This window comes from Vipera berus (assembly GCF_964194415.1).
Source record: "Vipera berus genome assembly, chromosome: 14".
In the NCBI taxonomy this organism is placed as follows: domain Eukaryota; kingdom Metazoa; phylum Chordata; class Lepidosauria; order Squamata; family Viperidae; genus Vipera; species Vipera berus.
The window spans coordinates 13,953,977-13,974,194 of NC_138217.1; the positions used below are offsets into that span (position 1 = coordinate 13,953,977).

Sequence of the window (20,218 nt, forward strand, 5' to 3'; positions counted from 1 at the left end):
CCCCAAAGGGATCCTTATCAACTTTTTCTCCTTCTGCAAAACTTGGAGGGCTGCATCTGCTGACCCCTCCCTTCCTGGGTGTGGATGGCCAGCATGAGTTTCTCCCCTCCTCCATCTGTGAGGAAAGGCTGCCCACTGCTGGTGCGATGCAGCAAATTCCAGCTACCAAAAAATGCCAGCCAGGAGTCCAGTTGCCCTGTTAAGTGAGCATGATGGGCAACCCCCACCCATCCCAAGATGCCTGCCTTCTACTGGGCACAACAGGACCAGCTGAGAAGGTGGGTTGCCCGCTTCTCTGTTCAGGTTCACGAAGGTGGAGTTGCAGATAAACACATGGGCTACCTAAAAGGTCTTTTCAAATTAGTTTGGGTGCATTACTTAAAGCAATATTTATCTACATATGACCCAAGTAGATATCGTAAAGCTGGCAACATCTGGGTTGGCCACTAGCAGAAAAGGCTTTACACTCAACCCCCCCCCCCCCTAATCCCCAGCCAGTGTGGTCTAGCTGCCCCTCCCACAAATCTTCTTTGGGCAAACCAAAAGAAATTGCACACCTCTTTCATTAAATTTTAATTCAACTGTTGGGTTTCCTAAAACCACCCACAGAAGGCATCAAGCAATACTAACACCATTAAGGCTTGGCATAGATTTTATGCCCTGGAAAATGACAGCCAGTTTTAAGCCAAAGTCAGTTCCCTGAAGACACCCGTTGTGCAAAGAGGCCTTGTGGGTGTTCACCCCAAGAGTCGCTCGCAAAAGTCATGGAAGTCCAGCCGCTCTGGGCTGGCTGGTTTCCCCCTCCAGAAATCAGCCGGGATATCAGACGAGATTGAGAAGTTAAAAGCCACCCAGAAGAAGGCAAGGGAAGCCCACTGTGGCCCCACGGCCGGAAAGCTGCCTCCCGAGGGGTGAAGCACCCCGAGGGGCGAGGCTTTCCTGCGTTACGCGCCCTCCTGGCACGACTTGTGACGTGTTTGCGCACTAGCCAGTCCTGGGGCACAAAGGGTGTCTCTCGTGCGCGATCCAAAGGCAGGCAGGCAGCCCCAGTGAGCAGGGCTGGGCTGTCCCCAGCAGCAGAAAGGCCACTAGAGGAAGGCAAAAGGGCATCGGGGTCCCTCCGCCTGGGCCAGGCAGGAGACACACCTCTGCCGCTGCTGCAGAGTTTCGCTCGGGGTGGCCCAGAGAGGCTGGAAGGCACCTGCTGGGCTTCAGAGGGAAGGGAGGGGAGGCAAAGGGGCCGGCCCAGGCTGGCAAAGGAGGGGAGGGCCTGGTCAAGCCTTGTAGTTTAGCTCCGCATTCATTTTTGTGTACATCTCATAGATGGTGTCGAGGATGGGGGTTGCTTTGGACAAGAACAGGTGGATCTTCTCTATGGTCTCTTCCTGCTTGACCTCCCGGCCTTTCTCCAGGGCCTTCAGCAGCTCTGACTTGTAGGGCAGAGCGTAGACGGAGCCCTGGGGAGGGAGGCGAGTCAGCCGGCGGCAGCTTTGGCTTTTCTGCCTTTGCCCCCCCTCCCCAGGGCCGGAGCTAGAAGACCCCCAAAGCCTTTGAAGAAGGGGAGGTCCAGGGTGTTGCCACCCTCCCCCAGGTACCCCCCAGCCTCCCCAGGCAGGCTGGGTCTCTGCCGGAGGCCCCATCGGCCCCCCGGGGGCTCACCAGGAAAAGCTTCTGCAGCATCCAGCCGTGGTACTTCTTCAGGGCCAGCTCGTAGGCTTTGGTGGCGTTCACGCGGATCAGGTTGGGGTTGTCCTTATCCTGCTCGCCATCGCAAAGGCTCTGCAGCAAGACCTGGATGAACTTGAGACCCCTGGGGGCAGAAAGGTTTCTGAGAGGCTGCCAGCCCCCCTCCCCCCACTTGAGCTGGGTCCTTGTGAGGTCCTCCAGCCTCCCCTCGGAAGCAGAAGTGGCTTTGCGGTCACCCCCTCACCTCTTCAGCCACATGAGGGCCAAGGTGGCCCCCACCTTTGGCCAGGCTGGCCCGTGCATTTCCTTCTCTGCTTCTAAGATGTTCTGAAGGGTTTTGAACTTGGCTGGGTTAGTTTCATAAACCGCCCGTATTTTCTGAAATTGAACCAAAAGAGAATGACGAGTTTGACCCAGGGGTGGTTTGGGTCCAGCTGGCAGGAGAGGGGGCCACAGGGGCCTGTTCTGATTAGCAGCCCCCTTAATCCTGCTTCCTATGGAGCTCCTCCTTAGTGCCTCAGGATTCGCAAACAGCTGCCTTCCCAGGAGCCTGATTTGCAAGCCACGATAGACATAAACAACCCCGTGGTGGCTTGATCCCAGCCTGGGCCTGATCCCAGCTCAAACCCACCACCCTCTTTCCTCAGAGGCCCAGGATTGGGGCCTTCCCTACCTTAATGTTCCCAGAGAGATCCGCCTTCACTGGGGCGTAGACAAGTGGGGTGCCCAGGCAGTCTGCGGAGGAGAGAGCAAAGGTCTCCAGAATGCGTGTTGAAGGTGGGGTGTGAGGTTGGTTAGTTGTTTTTTTCTTTTAAGATGGTTTATTGGACACATAAACATTGCATCATTAATGCAAGTTAAAGTTTGCACTACAAGTTTGCATTGTGGCTTTTGTGGATTATTAGCCACCCAGAGTCACTATGTTGCAATGCAGGCTATATAAATGCTGGAATAAAACAGAGTAACAGTTAGAAGAGGCCTTCTAGTCCAGCCCTCTGCTTCAGCGAATAAATAGGTCCTACGGGTGAAGTTGCTTAGATCTGGCATTTGCAGCACTTCACGGAAGTAGATGGAAGCAGTGCGGGTGGGGTGGGGGTGGACAGCAGGGCTTCCCTGAATGCCAAGCGAACCAGCTTGCCAGCACGAAGCCAGATTTTCAAAGCAGGCTTTGTCCGTTTGCTCAGAGTTGGTTTGGGGTATGGAGAACAAAGTTGTGGCTGGGTGTCTGGGCTCTGGGGATGCCTGTTTTGCCACACAGCCCTCGGGGCAAGGCTGCCTCTTCCCCCGGACCCCACAGCAGTGGCCCCGTCCTTCCTGTTCTTCTCGTTCCCCCACTGGCCTTCTGGAATGGCTGAGAGCCTCTTGGCAGCCACTCAGCACTGCCTGCAGGCAAAGGCCACGGCTCTTTCCCAGACCAAGTGGCCCCGTCCAGTCTGGGGGCTGGTCCTTGCTGGCCAAGCCCACCTGGAGGCGCAGGGATGGCCCACGGCAGACAGGGTCTCAGGACCTGCGCAGCGTCTGCCAGGCTGCTGGCGAAGGCGTCCCAGTGATGCAATCCGCCCATTGAGGATTGCACAAGGGAGAAGGGAGAGGCTGGCACACCCAGCAGGCCCTGGGAGCTTTTCCCATGGGGGGGGGAAGAGATGAGCAGCCAGTGAGTCTGGCCTGGCGAAGCAGCAGGCAGACTGGGCTTGGCTCCCGACATTCATCCCCAGCAGAAAAGGCAGCCTGCTTTCACGATGGCTCAGCTGTTGGTGGAGGTGGTAAAGCCCCCCAGTGGGCCCCCCAGGTTTCAAGTATAAGGGGAAGGGAGCAACCCGCCATCCAGCTGCACTGGGGCAGCTCTGCGTGAGGGGAGATAACTTGACAAGCCCCAAAAGATTCTGAGGAAGCTTGCCAGGCAGAGCCAAGGCTGAGGGTGATGTTGCCCATAAGCCACTCGCTGGTTATGCAGGGGGGGTGTCTGGATCCCCAGGAACCCCGGGGACAGAATGCTCTTGCAGTCGCTCGGGGCACCGGAGCCTCCCTAAAAGCCTTAAAGGGGCCCTTAATGAAGTTCAGGGGCCAATCTAAGAAGGCCCTGAGTGAGGCAGCATTGTCTAGTGCCCAGTATTCCTTGGTAGGCTGCCCCTATTCATGGAGTGCCCATTTTTCTCCAGTGGCCCATCGGCTGTCTTAGCTTCCTCCACAGGATCCTCAGATTGCCCCTCCCCCCAGTTCTTCTCAGGAAGGCAGTTTTTTCTCCCACTGAACTAACCTAAACCTTGCAATGGCTCAGCTGAGTCGTGCCATAAGCCCACCAAGACACCTTGCTCGTGTTTTGAGGTGAGCACCCCCTCTTTTCTGAGGCCACCTTGGAACCCATCCCCAAACAAAAGTGCTTCGTTTGGCCTCTCCAGACCTTTATTGTTTGGAAAGCAGAGGAGGACTTAAGGAGGCTTGGCTGAATTTCTACAGGTGTCAGTTACGTCCATTAGCTGACAGCCCAGAGATCTCATTTCCACAAGCCTCTTGGCTGTGCCCCCCCCCAGTTTGGGGTTCAGAGAGCGAGATGCCCAAGGGGGGCGGGCTGATGAGTAGAATTGCAAGAGGTGGGGAAAAGACTTATCCCCGGACAGGATAACCTCTGGTGCAGGGAAGACCACGTTAAAGGCAACCACACTAGGGCCCTCTGCACGTGCCCCAAAGCACAGACCTTAATGAAAGACCAGGCTTAATTTTAAATATTTAGCGACAGCACAGTTCTGCCCCAAAGGAGTAAAAGGAAACCAAACTCGAATGGAAAAAGAGATCCCCGACGCCTGGGATGTCTGCCCTTCAGTTTATTGAAGAATTAAAGTCTCCGTTCCCCATTCTCTGCAAAGGCTTTGTATCCCTGAAGCCGGTCGGGCAACTTCTGCCCCCTTTTGGCCCGCTGGAGCACTTGGGCAGATCTGCCACTTCAAAGCCTTGACAGGTGACCGATCCGGCCCCCCGCTGGGGAGAGTGACGGGGAGAAGGGCTGGCCAGCCCGGCCGCGGACTCTTTCTCTAAGACCCGGAAAGGGTCGGGGTTCAAAGGGCCCCGCACTGCCCACCTCTCGCGCCCCCTCCCCCAAGGGGCTCCAGCTCGGCGTAGGCTCAGCTCCCGTCGGAGATAAGATCTGGACCGTCAAACCGATCATCCACAGAGCACAGCCCGGCTGGCGGGTGGGCGGGCGAACCGGTCTCTGCAGGCTGATCAGGCTCAGCGATGCCTCCTTCCGTTCTCAGTCGCCCCTCCGCACGGCCGCACGGGACCCCCGGCCCTTAAGGTCGCCCTCGGCGCTCTCCGAGCCACGCTGCCCTCCCCTGCAGGGCTGTTGTGTCGAGGGGAAACTTTGCAGGCGTCCCTCCCCGGCTCTGCTCGGGAGGCCGCAAGCCCGGCCGGCCGGGGCGCCTCCCGGGGGACGAGGGGCGCGCCACTCACCGAAGAAGGGCGGCAGGTGCGTCACGGCCTCCAAGAAGGGCTCCGTGTCGATCTGCTTATCGGCCGGCAGCGTTCGGAACTCGTACTCCAGCAGCAGCGCCATGGCGGGAGCCCAGCAGTCCGACCGGGCGAGTCGGCAGAAGGAACCCGGTCGTCGGGGTGGAGCTCGGCATCGCCGCCCCCGAGGGGGGCGGAGCGCCGCTGAGCCTCCTCCCGCAACAGCCGCCTGGCTCAGGGGCAGTCTATCCCCAAACCCGCGGGCCCGGACGCTCCCCGGACAGTGGAGCGGCAGCACCCTCGGATCCGGGGCGGCCTCGTCCCGGGCTCGACTCTCCCTGGGCGAAAAGCGAGGCGCCGAGATCTCGGGGTGACCCCGGCTTCGAAGGAGCAGTAAGCAAAGACGGGGCGGCACAACCCCTGACCATGTGCAGAAAGCTTTTGCGCTGCCCACGCTTCGACGGGTCTGATGAACATCTGGAGCCGCGGCCAAGGCTTCGGGGTCGCCAGCCCGGAGCCGGCCCCCCTTTCGGAAGCGCGACGGGCCGACTCGGGTTCCGCAAGCCCAGCTGGGGATGATGGGTGCGGCAGTCCAGCTCGCCGCTCTGAAGACCCCGCTCGGCAGCCAGCGCCGGGAAGGAGGTGCGCCTCCCGCCTCCTCCAGTCCGGGCAAGCGAGAAGGACCTCGTGGGGGTTCCCGGGCATCGCCAGGCGGAAAGCGGGTTGGCGGCCCCCCTTGCCCGGCGTCCGGTCGGGGTTGCGCTCGCCGCTCAAAAAGGAGGCGCAGCTGGCGGAGCGGTGACCTCGGAGCGGCGTGGGGGCGAAGCTGAGCCTGCGCTACCCTGCAAGGCTGTTGTGAACCTTCCCTGGCTTTGCCCGAGGGAGGGCGCTGCAGAGAATTCCAAAAGGGGACGGGAGCCCCCAGTTACGGCGGCAGCTCCGTCGAGCGCGGGGCTCGGTTCCGAAGAGCGCACCCGGAAGCCTCTGCAGGGAGACCCGGAGGACGCCTCTCCATTTTCTTAGCTTTGTGGGAAATCCAACAGTCCCGGCTCGGCTCCGCCCTTTGTGCGAAACGGGACCTCTTGTCCCTCGGCGGCCCCTGTAAAGAGACCGGAAGCGCTGCCCTGGAGACGCCTGGCCGCGCCGGAAGCGGCCCAACCGTCGGGCATTCGCGCGGAGGCAGCGGCGGGCGTCGGGCGCGGTCTCGGAGGCCCCGGAACTATCCCGCGGCGGCGTGGCGGGTGACGTCAGGACGCGCGGCCGGGCCTCTGCGTGACGTCACTGCGCCGCGCCTCCCCGGGCATCGCCGCCGCCGCCGCCGCCATGGACGCGGCCGCCGTCCCGCCTTTCTGGGCCAGCCGCAGCCGCGTCCTGGAGCAGCAGCTGGTGCGCCGGCGGGAGCAGGAGGCCCGCCTGCGCCGGCAGTGGGAGTTGCACAGCCGCTCCCTCCAGCAGTCCGGGCTGCGCAGCCTCAAGCAGGCCGAGTGGAGCTCGCGCGGCTGCTTCCAGCGGAGGTGAGGGGAGGGGGGCGGCGGGGAGGGGGGCGGCGGGAAGGGGGGGCGGGGGCGCCACGTCCCCCCCCTCCCTCCCTCCCTCCCTCCCCGCTCGCTCTCTCGCCCGCAGCATGGAGGCGCACGGCCGGGAGCGCCTGAGGGCGGCGGCGGCGGCGGGCCTGGAGGGGCGGCGGCGGCGGCTGCGGGGGCTGCTGTGCCGGGAGCGCGAGGGCCTGGTGGCCGAGCTGCGGGGGCTGCGGAGCGGCGGGCAGGCCGAGCTGGAGGAGAAGCGGCAGCGGAGCCAGGAGCTGCGCTCGGCCAGGGAGGAGCGACGGAAGCAGGTCTGGTCCCGGGGCCGGGGGGGGGGGGCGCTGGTCGGGCGGCGGCTCGAGTTGCATTCCTTGCTCGGCTTGGCTCGCAGGTGGCGGAAGATCGTCTGTACGAGTGCTGGAAGAAGAACAGCGCTAAGCTTCGAGAGGTGGGAAGCCTTCTGGGCGGGGGGGGGGGAGAAGGAACCCCCCCCAGGAAGGAGGGCGGATCAGAGCCTGGCTCGTCCCCCGGGCGGACTAGGACGCCGCTGTTTCTGCTGAACTTCAGGTGAGCTCGGAGCTGCACAAGAAGCACGTGGTGGAGGCCTGGGGGGACCAGCTGGCACAGAAGCAACAGGTAGGCCCACCTGCCCCCTCCGCACCTGCCCAGGAGGAGGGTGGGCAGAGGTTAATGCCTGCTTTGCTTTCCTCCCAAACGAGCGAGAAGCGGCAGATCGGGAAGAGAAACTCCGCTCAGAGAACCTGTACGAGAGGGCTCGCGGAGAGGCCCTGGAGCGGCTGAAGCAGGCGGAGGAGCGCAGGAAGCAGGAGGAGAGGAAGCAGGCTGAGATGCTGCGGCAGCAGATGGCGGAGCTCCAGCTGCGGGACAAGGAGGTGCGCAAAGGGCGGATTCGCGGAGACTCCACTGCAGCCATCCCATCCCAGAGCGTCAAGGGGAGGGCAGCCCGTCCCATTTCTGGATCCGCAGATCATCTCCTTTCTATTCGGATTCCTCAGCTTGCTTGCCCTCATTCAGCCCATAGCTCCACACCTGCTCTGTTCTGGCTTTGGGGGAGTGGAAAGGCAAAGGTGGCCAGAGAGAGAGTTCTCTGGCCCTCACTCTTGCTCCCCTTGTCAGGCCACCCAGCTGAAGGAGGAGGAGGAGAGCCTGCTGAAGCAGCGTTGGGAGCTGCAAGCACTGGAAGCTGAGCGGAAGCTCAAGGATGAGCACCGGAAGAAGGTGGAGCTTGGGTAGGTGATGGGGGGGGCAGGCAGCTTCTCTCCAGATGTTCTTGGAGGAGGAGGCAGCCAAGGAGGGGGCAGAATCCGTTGTCCAGCTGAGAGCTCGTATAGGAGGCTACAGTGAGAACGTGAGGGGGGTTAATTGCCAGAGGGAGCCGCTCACCCCCACTGTCTAGTCTTCCATAATTCCATTATTATCTTCCATTATTGGAGCTGTTGCTGGGCCCAGCCAGCTGCGCTGTTGGCAGACGCTTTGCTGGGAAGCGCAAACCTTCCCGGGGTCTGCTGGCCCAGGTTGCTCCCAGGGCTGTCTGCCCACTTGTCTCTTGCCCGCCTCTTTCCCCAGGCGCTTTCTGAAGCATCAGGTCCAGGCCCAGCTACGGAGACGGGCTCAGCAGGTCCAGGAAGAGCTGGTAAGCTTGTCCACCAGGGCAGGAGGCAGCTGCTGAAGGGCTGTGCCTGCAGGAGTGGTCCCCCCAAAGATCTGGGACGCAGTGGCTGCGAAGGCCCTGCCCTGCTTGCATGGAAGCCACGGTGGCTTCCTGTGGCCCTGTGATTCTAGGAGAAGGACAGGCAGATCCTCCTGTCCCTGTCTGAGAAGGAGCAGGAAGACCAGCGCCTGCAGTCCGCCCGGCGGGAAGAAGCCGTGGCCGCAGTGGCCTGGATGAAGGAAGTCATTGAACAGCAGCTGCAGCTGGAAAGAGAACGAGAGGCGGAGCTGGACACTATCTTTAGGTGGGGGAGCGCCAGGGGAGGGGGTTGGAAGCAAAGGCTGCCGGGAAGGGTCAGTTGGGGAACCAGGATCCTCATCTGCCCAAGGCATCTGTGGACGGGCAAAACCGGGGGGGGGGGGATTGGTGCTGCCTCTTGCTGGGCAATGGGCATCTCCCCGTCCTGTCTTTCCCCTCCCAGGGAGGAAGCCAGGCAAGTTTGGGAGAAGCGAGAGGAGGAGTGGGAGAGAGAGCGGAAGGCCCGGGACAGGCTCATGGCAGAGGTAAGAGCAAGACTTTGGGGGAGGGCTGCTCTTCCCAAGCAAGGAGGGGCGGGTCCCTGCTCAGCCCTCCCACTCCGGCTCCAAACAGGTCCTGGCCCAGCGGGAGCAGCAGATCCAGCAGAAGATGGAGCGGAACAGGCAGGCCCAGCAGGAGTCTGTGAGGTTCCGGGAGCAGCTGATCCAGCAGCTGGAAGCGGCCTGGCAGCTGACGCAGCGGGAGCAGGAGGCAGAGGCTGAGCGGAAAACGGCCCGCAAGCAGGAGCAGCAGGCCCAGGTGGAGCCTCCTTGCCGAGTCAGGTGGGGCTGGCTGGGCTGAGAGGTGCCCTGTCCCACACCGGCCTTCTCTCCCTTCAGCTCACGCAGCGGCAGCGGCAGCAACAGGAGGAGCTCCAGAGCCAGCAAGAGGCGGCCGCAGAGGCCCGGCTGCGAGAAGAGCAGCAGGAGCAGCAGGAGCAGCTGGAGGCCAGGCGCATGGTGGAGGTCGGCTATCGCAACCAGGTGGGAGCCGCTGCCCCGAGGGGACCCCAGCCTAGGACTGCTCAAGTGCGGCAGGCCAGAGGGCCCTCGATGAGCCTTGGGGCTCAGGGCTGCCATCCGGGAGTGCAGACCCCGTCGGTGGTCTTTCCCAGAGGGAGGATCTGATGCTACGTCTGCCCTGCCCCTTTCTAGTGCCACAGTTACCCCAAAGCTGCCTGGAGCTAAAGGAAGATTCTGGACGGCTGAGAACCTCTTTGCCAGCTGCTTGGGGACTAAGAGGGTGGACTGGCGCGTCCAGGAGTGGCCTTCCTGCCTTCCCCCAGGACGGAAGATGGCAATGAAGATGGGCGGGGGGCTTAGAGTGTCAATAAAGTGCTATTTTCTTTTTTAATTGGTTTTCTCCGGCCTGTTGCTGAACAGAAATACTGACAGCAAGCGATGGGCAATCTCAAGATTGTTCTGCCTATTTCTGTTCCACTGCCCCCCCCAATAGCACAAAACTTTTAAGAAACAGCTACAATGAAAAACAGCATTCAAAATATTATGGCACTTGTTTTTTATACATGTTAAGATTTACATATACACACACTAGCAGGATATTTTACACACACACACACACACACACACACAAACACACACGCTCCACAGAGTCTTCACTTAGCTGTGGTTTTAACATGGAGGTGGGGAGTTTGTCTCGAAGCAGCTGTGCCCCCATTCTTGCCAGGGCCCTGGGCAAGCCAGGCCCTCTCCGGCTGCAGGCGAGTCCTCAGGGCCAGGTGGCAGAGCAGCCTGTGAACAGGGTGTCTGGGGGAAGGCCAGGCTGTTGGCTGCTTCACCCGTCATTCTCTCGGGGGCTGCTGTGCAGCCTTGGCCAAGCAGCTGCATTCGCTTGGAAGCTTCTAATTCTCACTGACTGGGGGGGGGGGATGACCACTGGAGAAGCTACCCCCAACTTCTCCCTTTTTTTTTTTTTGCATTGACTGGCCATTGTGCCTTGACCGTGTGCTTTCTTCATTCTTCATACAAAAAGGCCTGCTGTGCTGTAACAAATGGGGATGGCGTGGCAGATGCAGAGCGCCTGCAGGAAGAGGGGAAGCCGGCACAATGGGTTGCCCGAACAGATCTCCCTCCCTGGCACAGCCCCAACTGCCAGTGGGGAGGCTGGGCGCTCACTGACCGTGCTTGGCCACCTCTCTTGCACAGGGCCCCCTTTTCTGGCCAGGCCTTCCGCAGGCACGCTGGAAAAGACCCTCATGCATCCGTATCAGTGGGGCAGGGAATTTTTTTTAAAAAGAGCAGGTAACAAGAGCTATCCATACTGGGGAAGGCACGAAGCCTGCCAAGGCATAGTTATTTCGCAAAAGCACTTTCCAGAAAGTCCAGCGTGAGGAGCCCCTGGGGGGGGCCTGCCTGGCTCTTTTTCAGATGTGGAGGGGCCGTTTCTTCTTCCTTCCAATCGGAGCCACGAGCATCTCCTGCTCCCCAGACAGACCGAGCAGGAAAGTGGGGTGTCCTTCTGACTATTCCCTGTATCTCAAGAGATGGCGGGGTGCTCCTTAGTGGTTCAGTATTGCCAAAGCAACTGCACAGCAGGATTCCAGGGCAGATACCCGAATTCTGAACTGGGCATCCGAGTTCGCAACGGGTGTTAAGAGCGCAGGATTCAAACCTCCCTCGCAACAGCAAAAAAGTCCTGGGAGATGGTGATGGTTGACTCAAGATAGACTTCCAACGCACACGCTCTATGCCGGCAAATACAGAGCACCAAATAAGGCAGTGGATTACAGCAATCCTGGGAAAAAGTCTTAGAAAAAAACATGCAAAAAAATTAATACTGAGCTTCCTTTAAAAAAATGGCAATGCACTGCTTTAAATATTCCTGTAAAAAAGAGCATCCCCTGAAAACCTGAACACAGTTTCCAAGACAACAGCAAAAGCTGTGCCGGAGCCCGCTCAGTTGGCGTTCTCTTTGGTTGTGATGGTGACGAGCTGCTTGGCAGCCTTGGCAATGTCGTAGGCGCACTGGATGACCTGCTGGGTGACCAGCTGGACATCGGCCGTGGAGCAAGACTCGGGCGGGAGGGCCTTCGCGCACTCGGAATGCAGGCGGAAGGCACTGGAAGTCAGCAGCCGCAGAGGGGTGCGCACCAGCTCCGTTGGCGGCTTCTGGAAAAAGACGGGGAACGCTGAACATTTTGGCCGACCTGGTTTCCCACGGGGCCTGAAAAGGGTAACCTATGGATGCAGCCAGGGGCAAAGTTGTCCTGTGGCCTCCCGCCATGCCAGCGAGGGGGTGCCACGGATTCAGCTGCCACCAGCCTTCCCCAGCCAGACATGGGAAAGAGGCTGGGAAGGGCCTTCTTGCCTGCCAGGCTTTATGGGCGTCGCTTGATTTGCACCTGACTCTGCTCACCTGTCCTCTGACAGTGTCCACAAATTTCAGGGATGCCTGAACTTTCTGCTCTTGCTGGTGCACCCGTAAATTTACCGCCATCTTCCCTAAGATCTCCTGGCCCAGCCTTTGCCCAGGCCTGCTGCCCCCCTTAAAACGAAGGTTACTTACTTTTGGAAAGAGGGCTGCCATCTCAGTGACGGCCAGATGAATCCTCTCCGAGCAGGGAACGTAGCTGCAGGGGGGAGAGGAGGCGGATGAGTCTTCCCAGAAAAAGGGGTCTTGTTCCCAGCAGACCCACACCGCAGATCTCCGGCCTCCCCAGCTCACCTCTCGTGCTTGCTCTCCTGAGCCGCCCGCAGCAGCTCCTGGATGTTCTTGGTGATCTGCTCGGTCTTCCGAATCACGTCCTCCGTGCTGGGGAAGCCAGAGCTGGGGTGGGCCTCGGGGTCCTTGCCCTCTGGCCCAAGGCCGCTCCGCTGCCTTGCCTTCCTGATGAGCCTGCCAAAAGGCACGTGCTGCAGCCCCAGACCGGCTCCCCCGGGCCCCTGGCGGCTCCATCTCCTCCCCAGAAAGGCAGAGAGTAGCCCCGTCTCTCTTGGGCCCAAGCTGGCCTGTAAAGGCCTCAAGGGAGTCCTTCAGTGGAGCCCCGAAATTACCGAGGGTCCTTGGCCCTTACCCTGTCTCGTCCAGCTCCAGGCCAGGGGCGGTGTTGTCGTAATCCCCCTCGGGCAAGCTGCTCTGTTTCTCCAGTCGGGACATCTGGAACGGAAAGGGAGAGGGGAAAGATGGGAGTCCACCCACTGATGGAGGAGTCAGGCCGCAGCCAGAGGCAGCCAGGCGCTCTCTCCCTCATTGCCGCTCCCCCCGGAGGGAAGCGGGCAGCCAGTCCGGCCTTTTGCCAAGGCTGGGAATCACCAGGTTTTGCGGGCTAGGGGAGTCCGGAGCTGCCGCAGAGGGCCTGCGGGAGCTGCCTGGGCTGGGGCAGCGGAGAACGAGGAGCCTTCGCCACAGAGATCCCCCGATTCCCTGACGGGGAAAGCGCAGGCAGGGCCGACAGCTGAGCAAAGGAGCTTTGGCAGCGACCGCAGAGGAATCGGGAGGGCGACAGGGCAGCTGCCTTACTCACGTGGAAAAGCTGGAGCCGGGGGGCGGTGTGCTCCTCAGGGGGCAGGTAGGGCTTCTGGGCGGACCCCGTCTCGTACATCGACATGGGCCGGCTGCCGCGCAGGGAGGGCCGGCGCACGGAGGGCCTGTCTGCGTACTCGGAGCCAGCCGGAGCCGGGTGGGGGTTGGGGGTGGCCTGCCGTCGGAGGCTCGTGTTTTCGCTCTGCAGGGTCTGAAGCTGGAATGAAATGTGGAGTCGTCCCACACGCCTGGCTTCATTTTTAAAGACCAAGGACCAAGGAGAGGGGGATTTGGCAGCGGCGTTTCAAGGCCGGGCAGGGCTCAGCAGCTCCCACAACGTCTCCAAGAGACGGTGGCTTGAGTAACATTTCTCGAGTGAAGGACGCTTGTGTGGAACAGCGAGGGACGAGCTGCAAGCCGGGAGGGGAAGTGTGGAAATGCCGAAGCCGCAGTGGGGGAGGGAACGAGAGAAGCAGGAGGCGCCGAGGCAGAAGGAAGCCGGCGCACAGCCCATTTCCTATAAGGCCTTCAAGCGGAAGGACCCAAGAGGGCGAGTGACTACAGCGCCCAACCGCCAAGCGGCCCTGCTCTGCCCATTAGGCTCATCGCCAAGGGATGAACACTTAACGTCGAGCATCGAGCATTTAAAGAAGCCGCCCACAGCCTCCCCACTGAGGAAAAGGGACCGCCCTGTGCAAGACCCAGGGGTGGGCTGCGTAGCGCCTTCTCCCCCTCTGGAGAGGCCACAGAATCCCGCCCTCCCAGGCTGCTGCTTCAGGAGGCAGATTCTTGCTGGGAGGTGGGACTGCAACTTCAGGGGGATCCTCAATTCTCCCCCCAACTCACCCCCCTCCCTGCGTATCTGAAATACGGAGAGCGGCACCCGAAGCGTGGCCCAGGCCTGTATCCCCTGGCAGAAAGGATGGGGATGGCCTGCTGGCGGCAGAGAGGAGGGCGTTCAGTTTCTCAGTGCCTGAGGAAAGACCCCCCCTCCCGCAAAGGGCCACCAAAGAACTTCCTGGAGTTCCCCACCTCCACTGGGCGGGGCTGGGGACCACCACGCTTCCTCTTTCTCTTCAACACAGGAACCTGCACCCGCTGCCGCCTCTGCCTGGCTATCTGCTCGCTGCCCTGGGCAGGCTGTGAAGCGGCCCAAGAGCCGGACTACAGCAGAGGAGTTCTGGGCCCACCTCCCCAAAGGGCCACAGCCTGTCAGCTGGAGAAAGGCAGGGAGGACGGCAAGGCAAGAGAGGAAGGAAAAAGAGGCCGAGAAGGAGGAGGAGAGCAGAGGGCCCTCGGGATACCATTGGCATGTGGGAATCTGAACTCGCCTCCTGTTCCAAGCTAAATCGCTCACCGGCCCCCTAAACACCACCTTCAAACCCCAGGCAGCCTCCGGCAACCTGGGGCTCCTCTAGCTGGGTGGTCTTTCATTCCCATCATCCCCTGCCCGTAGAGCGTAGGGCTGCACCCGCAAGGGGTGGGGGGAACTCAGCCTCGGGGGAAACGCTGCTCCAGGCGGGCCACCCTTTTCCCTGCACCAGGAAGAGCCCTGGTGATTCTGCTCAACCGGCCGGTGGCCGAAGAGGCGCAACCCTGCAGGGCGGGCAGGGTGTGGAGGGCTACCTTCTTCTGCATGGTCCTCAGCTCATCGCTCAAGTTGACGTTCACCTTCAAAAGCTGCTGGATTTTCGCCTCCGAGGCCGCCAGGGCGTTTTTCACCTGCAGGTATTCCTGGGCAGTGATGGGGCCGTCAGACAAGTCGGAGTCCAGGCTCTGCAAAAAGCCCACCCACCCCTTTTACGCCTGCACACACACTCTCCCCCACCCACCCGCTTAGAGCGATGTGCCCCAAATTAGACAGCGTTCAGCTGAGGAGATTCAGAGACCTCGTGAGGGCTCTCGCTAGAATGCAAGGAAGATAGATGGCTGCGCTTCAGAATCTCAGGGGGGGGGGCTCGGTCTCAACTCTTTCCAGGGAGCACCCCCAGAGCCTCCCCAGCCCCGCCCCCCCAGGCTGCCATCGTCTTCACTCACCTTCTGCCGAGAGGCCTTCCCTGAGCTCGTTTCCAGATCGCCTTCTTCGTCGGAGGCAACGCTGTCGTAGTCAGGCTGGTCGGCCTCTGGACCGTGCTGGCAGTTGACTGACTTGAGGATCAGCTCCACGTTTTCTAAGACCAAAGAGAGCAACCCTGCAGCGGTGGCCACTGGGAAAGGCCTTGGCAGAGGGGGGCTTCCTCCCAGGGGACCCTCCTTCCCTCGAGGCCCTTCTGGGCCTTCTCTCTCCTTGGTCCTTTTCCCCCAGAGCTGCTCCCGCAATCCCCCTCCCTTGCAGGCCGTCGTGTTGGCCCCAACGCCACCAGAGCCACGACGGGAGTGGATCCTTCCACCGCCCACCGGACCACCTCTTAAAAGCTGGGCTGCAGCTCCCAGGGGGCTGGAGGGCTCACCTGTGGTACTTGGAACAGGGTTCCCCTGCTGCCTTCGCTTGGCATCCCCCAGGATGTCAATCACCAGCGTGGCAAACTCATGGGCATTGAAGCGGGCCAGCTTCTGCCTTCCCTGGAAGCACAGAGGACAGCCTGTCGGGGTCCTTCAGGACAGCCGGGACAAGCGGGGCAACTGCTCCAGCCCACCCAGGGCGGGGTGCAGAGACTTGGGGCTCTCCCACCCAGGGCGGGGATGCAGCCGACTCTCCCTTTTAACTCCAGAACCCCGCCCCCCCCCCTTTCTAATGGCTGCCCGCAGCATCTTGGCATGGGAAGACTGGCCCTGAGGCCCCCCCCTTCCACCCCAGACTGATGGATTTGCAAGGCCCAAGTGGATGAATGCTGCCATTTTTCAGCTGGGGGAAAACTCAGCCCTGCAAGCAAGCGGAAAGGGGCGCCTGCTGCTTCTTGTAACTGCCGGAGCCCAGAGAAATCACCGGAGATTCGCACCTGGTTCCTTGTTGAGGAGTACTCCGGATTGACAGGAAGGAAAGGGACCACAGTTGTCTCGGTGACCAGTGTGCTGTGGTTCTGGGTCGCAAGCCACACTGTTGGTGCGAGGAGGAGGCAAGGTCAGGGGCGTGTAGCGTTCCCTTCTCGTTAGCTGCCCTTCCCCAAATCCCAGCCTTTCCCCTCAGCAACAGAAAACCCCTCCCTCCGTTGCTACTCTGGACCGTGGCTTCATTCTGGATCCCAGCAAGGCAAAACCGGGGTGGGGTGAGAGGTGGAGTGGGGCCCTGCAGGCAGCTACCCCAGCTGTGGGCAGCCCCACCAGAGGAAAGCACCTGCGTCTGTCTCCCGCCTGTCCACCTCGTCGTAGACGTCCATGGCCAGCTCTTCAAACAGGCGATTGCTCAACTAAAGAGGAGGGAGGGAGGGAAGGACCGAAGGGTGAGGCTGGGCCTGCCAGAGTTCCTGGGGACTGAGACAGGGCCGGCCTAGCCTTTGCGGTCCTCGGCTGCGGGCTTTAACCAGAAGCAGCCGCCCCTCCTTTGGGAAACGTCTGAGAGCCAGGAGGGCGGCTGCAGTTCTGGACCGCCCTCTTTTCCCAGGGCAAACGGTGGGATGGGGGTCCCAGGGAGGGAAGGGAGCTGGGGAGGGCGGCCCCTCCTTTCAAAAGTAAGCTTCCCTGCCCACCTTCGAGGCCAAAGTGGAGAAACGAGCAGACTTACCAACTGAAGCTTCTTCTTGGCTGCTTTGGCCAGCGCCGAGACGTCTAAGCTGCTACGAAAACAAACAGCCCTTCAGAACGTGAAGCCTCTTCCACGGAAGAAAGACCAGAGCTGGGCAGAGTCACTGAGAAAGTGTGCGTGCGTGTGTGCGAACGCGAAGGGGTCAGGTAGGCTTGCTCGCGCTTTCTTGAACTTCCTAAATCACCTCCGTGCCTACAGCCTCTCCCCCTCCCCCAAACAACCAACCCCGGTTTGGTCTGGGCGGTGATGCTTTGCTGTCCCGCAAGCCTTATCTACCCACCCCCGACATGGTAAGACAGCGGCTGTCCCCCCTGCAAGGCATCACCCCCATTTCAAAGCCCCAGAGGAGGTCCTGAGGCAAACCGTGGTCACACAGGAGACTCCAACACGCACAACTGAAAGCAACTTTTGATTTTGCCCCGCTAAATCATTAATTTGAATGAGCTGTTTTATCTTCCTCTCTTGTCTCGTCTCCTCTGGCTCCTGTACAGGCAGCTCAGGCTGCAAGTCAACATCGCCCAAGCAAAAAACGTTGCAGAAGCAGGAGGCGGCAACCTAAAAAACACACTTGCAGCTCCCTTCGTTCCCAGGATTCGGGTTCTAAACTGTGTTTATTTTGCTCTTCCCAGTCCAAAGAGCTAAAGTAGCCCGCCCAGTCTGATCCTGCTGGCTAAGGATAATGGGTTGGGATCGACATACTAAGAGGCGCCAGACTCGGCTCTCTTCTCAGCAGCTGAACAAACGCGCGTTGAAGCCACAATATGGAAGCCAAAAGACCGCACATTTGGGCCGTTGCTCTTGGAAATAGTTTTACCAAAAATTCTCAAGGTCCAAAGCCAGGTTCTTACCTGTCTGCCATCTGAGGTATAATGAAATGCTGCCTGCCTTTGTGATCTGAAAAGAACATTACAAAAGCGCATCAGGGAGGGGAAACAGCAGGCCTCCTCCGAATCTGCCCACCTGGACTGAGGGGCAGAGAAAAGGGGTGGAGTGGCCCAGTTCAAGCAGAGAGGACAACCGGGATCCTGCCAGCCATAACATCCAGTTACCTGGTTTTCTGCCACAGAGATAGAAGGCCAGCCGATCGGTGAGCTCGTACTGTATTTCTAACAGGCGCTCGGCCAGCTCATGGTGGCCTCCTTGCCTAGTGGAAAAAGGGGTCAGAGAGGCACTCGGAACTCACCGACATGGGGCTCCTAGGGGATAACAAACGGGGGGGGTGCTGCCCAGCTCCGTTCTTAATTGGATCCTCTTCTGCTATTCTCCCCAAGGGGCCTCTGCTCTAGGGGGAGGTTTTCATCCCTAAAGGCCAGAAGAGTCCCCAAACCTGCCCTTTGGGCAGTGGCTACCAAGAGACCCTCCACTGGCAAAAAAGGGCTCACCTTGCATAATCCACCGGTGTCTTCCCACAGGAGTCTGGGGTGCCAGGATCAGCTCCATACACAGCCAACAACTCAGCTTGCAAAATCTGCCCAGTCTTGGCAGCAACATGAAGTGGGGTGTTCCCTTTCTCCTACAGAAGGGGCCAAGAGAGCTGGCTCAGCTGCAAGACCTCCACTCCAAACCCGTTTGGGGCTACAGAAAGACCCTCCGCCGTTCTCTCACCGGGTGGAAGAAGTTGGCCTGTGCTCCCAACGAGAGAAGCCTCAAACAGGTCTCCAAGTTGCCAGTCCTGACACTGGAATGGAGTTGCTGGAAGCAAAGGCAGGAGAGGCCTCAGGACCGTCTAGCCCTAAGCTTAACGCTTCACTAATCAGCTGAAGTCACGCACGATGGCACCTGGAAGAGCCGGACACCTTGGGCCCTCCCGCCATCTGCCCAGGGGTGAATCTACCTTGCTGAGGTCCTTGGCAGTCACACTATCGTCATCCCGGCACGGCAAGCGATGAACAAAGGCCAGCATCTGATATTTTGCCCGAATGAATTCTGCCTTGTTGGGGCTGCAGGACGCGAAAGAGGAAAAGGCTGCAACGCAAGAGCCCAGGAAGGCCGGAGGGGTCTCTCCTGCTACGGACCAGAGTGGCAGGGGAGGGGGCAACACGCGGGGGAGGCAGAGACGGACAATCACAAAAGATCAACTGGTAGAGCTGCGACCAAGCCAGGAACAATCCGGCCAAGCTCTTCATCCTCAGGGCATCCCCTGATTTGGCGTAGGTGGGATGGCAACCCTGAGTTTCTCATTGTGTGGAGACTGAACTTCAGACCAATCACAAAGCGAACAATCTGCACATTCCCAAAAGTGGCTTCACAGGGTGTACACTTACTGCACTCTGTCCTGAGGGTTTGCTTTGCGCCGCCCGCTCAACACTGAGGCTGGGTCCAGTAGCGAATGCTCCCAAATGGAATTGGCACCATTGTTGTATAAGGTTTCCACCATCTGCAAAACCGAAGACAAAGCACAAGCTCTGGAGCTGCCTCTTCTCGTCCTCCACGGTGGCTTCGTGGCTGAAGGAACTTTCTCTGAAGCGAGGCAGTTGGAATAGCATCGCTTGACATTTAAAAAAGCACTAAAAGATGCTTCCTTTTCCCAGCCTCTGAATCCTTTACCTGTTACTCCATCATCCTCAGTTGTTTTACGCCGTGCCCAGGAAACCTTTAGCTATAAGAACAGAGCCAGCGAGTCTACTATTGCTAGCTGCAATGAGCGCCAAAGACCAAGCGTAAAAGGAGGAGGCCTGGCACGGGCAGCCCTGCCTTCTGGGCCACAGCAGGAAATCCTCTCCAGGCGAGTTTCTCAATCTCGGTGACACGAAGAGCGGGGTGGGTGGGGGTGGGGGGACTTCACCTCCCAGAATTGTCCAGCCGGGACGGGTGGACTCCAACTGTCAGGGGAGGGCAGGGAGGGTCGCCACCCTCTAAGCAACCCCCTTCCCCCCCCCGTCTCTTCCTGGGCCGGCCCAGTGTCCCCCCCCCCGGGTACCTGCAGCAGCGTGGCGGGCCAGGCCGTGTGCTTCAGGTGCCGCACCTGGGAGATGTGGCGGCCGAGGCTGCGGTGGACGCTGCAGCACTCATCGCACAGCAGGACGCCGCGGTTGACGGAGGCCCAGGTCGGCTCTGCCGGGGGGAGGAGGAGGAGGAAGGGAAGCCGGGCGGCGGCGGCGGCGGCGGCAGCCCCGGGGAGGCGGCTCCGGGCTCAGGGGACCCTCCCGCGGGCCGGGGAAGCCCTCCCTCCCTCCGCCGGCGGGGCAGTCCGCGGGGCCCCGCCCCAGAGATCCGGGCCGGCGCCCCCTCGGGCCGGCCGAGGACCCCGGGAGTCGCGGTCCGCCGGGGGAAGGGCGCCGCCGCCCCGTCGCTGTGGCGGCCGCGGGGCGCTCTGCACGGGCTCAGGGGCCCCGGTCCCCGGCACCGACCCCGGGCGGTCGCCCCCTCCCCGCCGCGCCCCCCCGCGGCCTACCCGCAGCGCTGCAGTCCGCGCAGACGTCGCTGCTCCGCAGCCGCTTGGACATGGCGGGCCGGGGTCGCCGCCGATCGCAGGTCGCCCTCCGCCCCGCCCGTCACGGAGCAGCCTCGCCGCGCACGCGCACGCCGTCGGTGCTCCTCGCCGCGCAAGCGGCGCCCTTCGCCAAGACGCTTCCGTACGTCGCGGGGACCGCCCTCGCGAGGGGCGGGCCGCTGCGGACGCCGTGCCGACGCCGGCCGAAGGGAGGCGGG

At 60.9% G+C, this 20,218-nt stretch overlaps 3 protein-coding genes across 6 annotated transcripts; 1 reads left to right on the forward strand and 2 right to left on the reverse strand.

Moving 5' to 3' along the window:
* Positions 1-563: 563 nt before the first annotated feature.
* GLTP (glycolipid transfer protein) lies at positions 564-6,054 on the reverse strand. Its single transcript, XM_081338953.1, has 5 exons — positions 5,134-6,054; positions 2,360-2,421; positions 1,931-2,064; positions 1,660-1,810; positions 564-1,457 (listed from the first exon to the last, which is right to left on the reverse strand). The coding sequence occupies exons 1-5, from the start codon at positions 5,234-5,236 to the stop codon at positions 1,275-1,277; spliced, it is 633 nt and encodes a 210-aa protein (XP_081195079.1). The 5' UTR covers positions 5,237-6,054; the 3' UTR covers positions 564-1,274.
* Positions 6,050-9,756, forward strand: TCHP (trichoplein keratin filament binding). The gene is made up of 12 exons (XM_081338952.1): positions 6,050-6,644; positions 6,754-6,964; positions 7,045-7,101; positions 7,221-7,289; positions 7,373-7,546; positions 7,791-7,903; positions 8,241-8,307; positions 8,457-8,629; positions 8,807-8,888; positions 8,977-9,162; positions 9,243-9,386; positions 9,558-9,756. Exons 1-12 carry the CDS (start codon positions 6,454-6,456, stop codon positions 9,588-9,590), a joined length of 1,500 nt encoding a protein of 499 aa, XP_081195078.1. The 5' UTR covers positions 6,050-6,453; the 3' UTR covers positions 9,591-9,756.
* Positions 9,757-9,906: 150 nt separating this feature from the next.
* Positions 9,907-20,209, reverse strand: GIT2 (GIT ArfGAP 2). Of its 4 annotated transcripts, none has more exons than XM_081338947.1 (19): positions 19,962-20,209; positions 19,488-19,621; positions 18,832-18,944; positions 18,402-18,507; positions 18,173-18,259; positions 17,950-18,080; positions 17,617-17,711; positions 17,416-17,461; positions 16,547-16,598; positions 16,160-16,232; positions 15,825-15,922; positions 15,336-15,447; positions 14,923-15,056; positions 14,557-14,661; positions 12,887-13,102; positions 12,437-12,519; positions 12,088-12,318; positions 11,929-11,992; positions 9,907-11,531 (listed from the first exon to the last, which is right to left on the reverse strand). In XM_081338947.1, exons 1-19 carry the CDS (start codon positions 20,011-20,013, stop codon positions 11,319-11,321), a joined length of 2,145 nt encoding a protein of 714 aa, XP_081195073.1. In that variant the 5' UTR covers positions 20,014-20,209; the 3' UTR covers positions 9,907-11,318. The 4 variants fall into 4 exon arrangements, with proteins under 4 accessions (XP_081195073.1, XP_081195072.1, XP_081195071.1 ...); XM_081338946.1 differs by having other exon boundaries at positions 14,512-14,661; positions 16,547-16,595; positions 19,962-20,206; XM_081338945.1 differs by having other exon boundaries at positions 14,512-14,661; positions 19,962-20,206.
* Between the last annotated feature and the right edge of the window lie 9 nt (positions 20,210-20,218).

Excerpts from the sequence above, each read along its gene's own strand:
- GLTP (XM_081338953.1), bottom strand. The coding sequence starts at position 5,236 with ATGGCGCTGCTGCTGGAGTACGAGTTCCGAACGCTGCCGGCCGATAAG. Across the intron at positions 2,065-2,359 it reads ATCTCTCTGGGAACATTAAG|AAAATACGGGCGGTTTATGA; the intron begins GTAGGGAAGGCC and ends GTTCAATTTCAG. Across the intron at positions 1,811-1,930 it reads GCCCTCATGTGGCTGAAGAG|GGGTCTCAAGTTCATCCAGG; the intron begins GTGAGGGGGTGA and ends TTCTGCCCCCAG.
- TCHP (XM_081338952.1), top strand. The coding sequence starts at position 6,454 with ATGGACGCGGCCGCCGTCCCGCCTTTCTGGGCCAGCCGCAGCCGCGTC. Across the intron at positions 6,965-7,044 it reads GGGAGGAGCGACGGAAGCAG|GTGGCGGAAGATCGTCTGTA; the intron begins GTCTGGTCCCGG and ends CTTGGCTCGCAG. Across the intron at positions 8,308-8,456 it reads AGCAGGTCCAGGAAGAGCTG|GAGAAGGACAGGCAGATCCT; the intron begins GTAAGCTTGTCC and ends CTGTGATTCTAG.
- GIT2 (XM_081338945.1), bottom strand. The coding sequence starts at position 20,013 with ATGTCCAAGCGGCTGCGGAGCAGCGACGTCTGCGCGGACTGCAGCGCT. Across the intron at positions 17,462-17,616 it reads TCTCTGTGGCAGAAAACCAG|ATCACAAAGGCAGGCAGCAT; the intron begins GTAACTGGATGT and ends TGTTCTTTTCAG. Across the intron at positions 15,923-16,159 it reads CAGGCGGGAGACAGACGCAG|TGTGGCTTGCGACCCAGAAC; the intron begins GTGCTTTCCTCT and ends TCGCACCAACAG.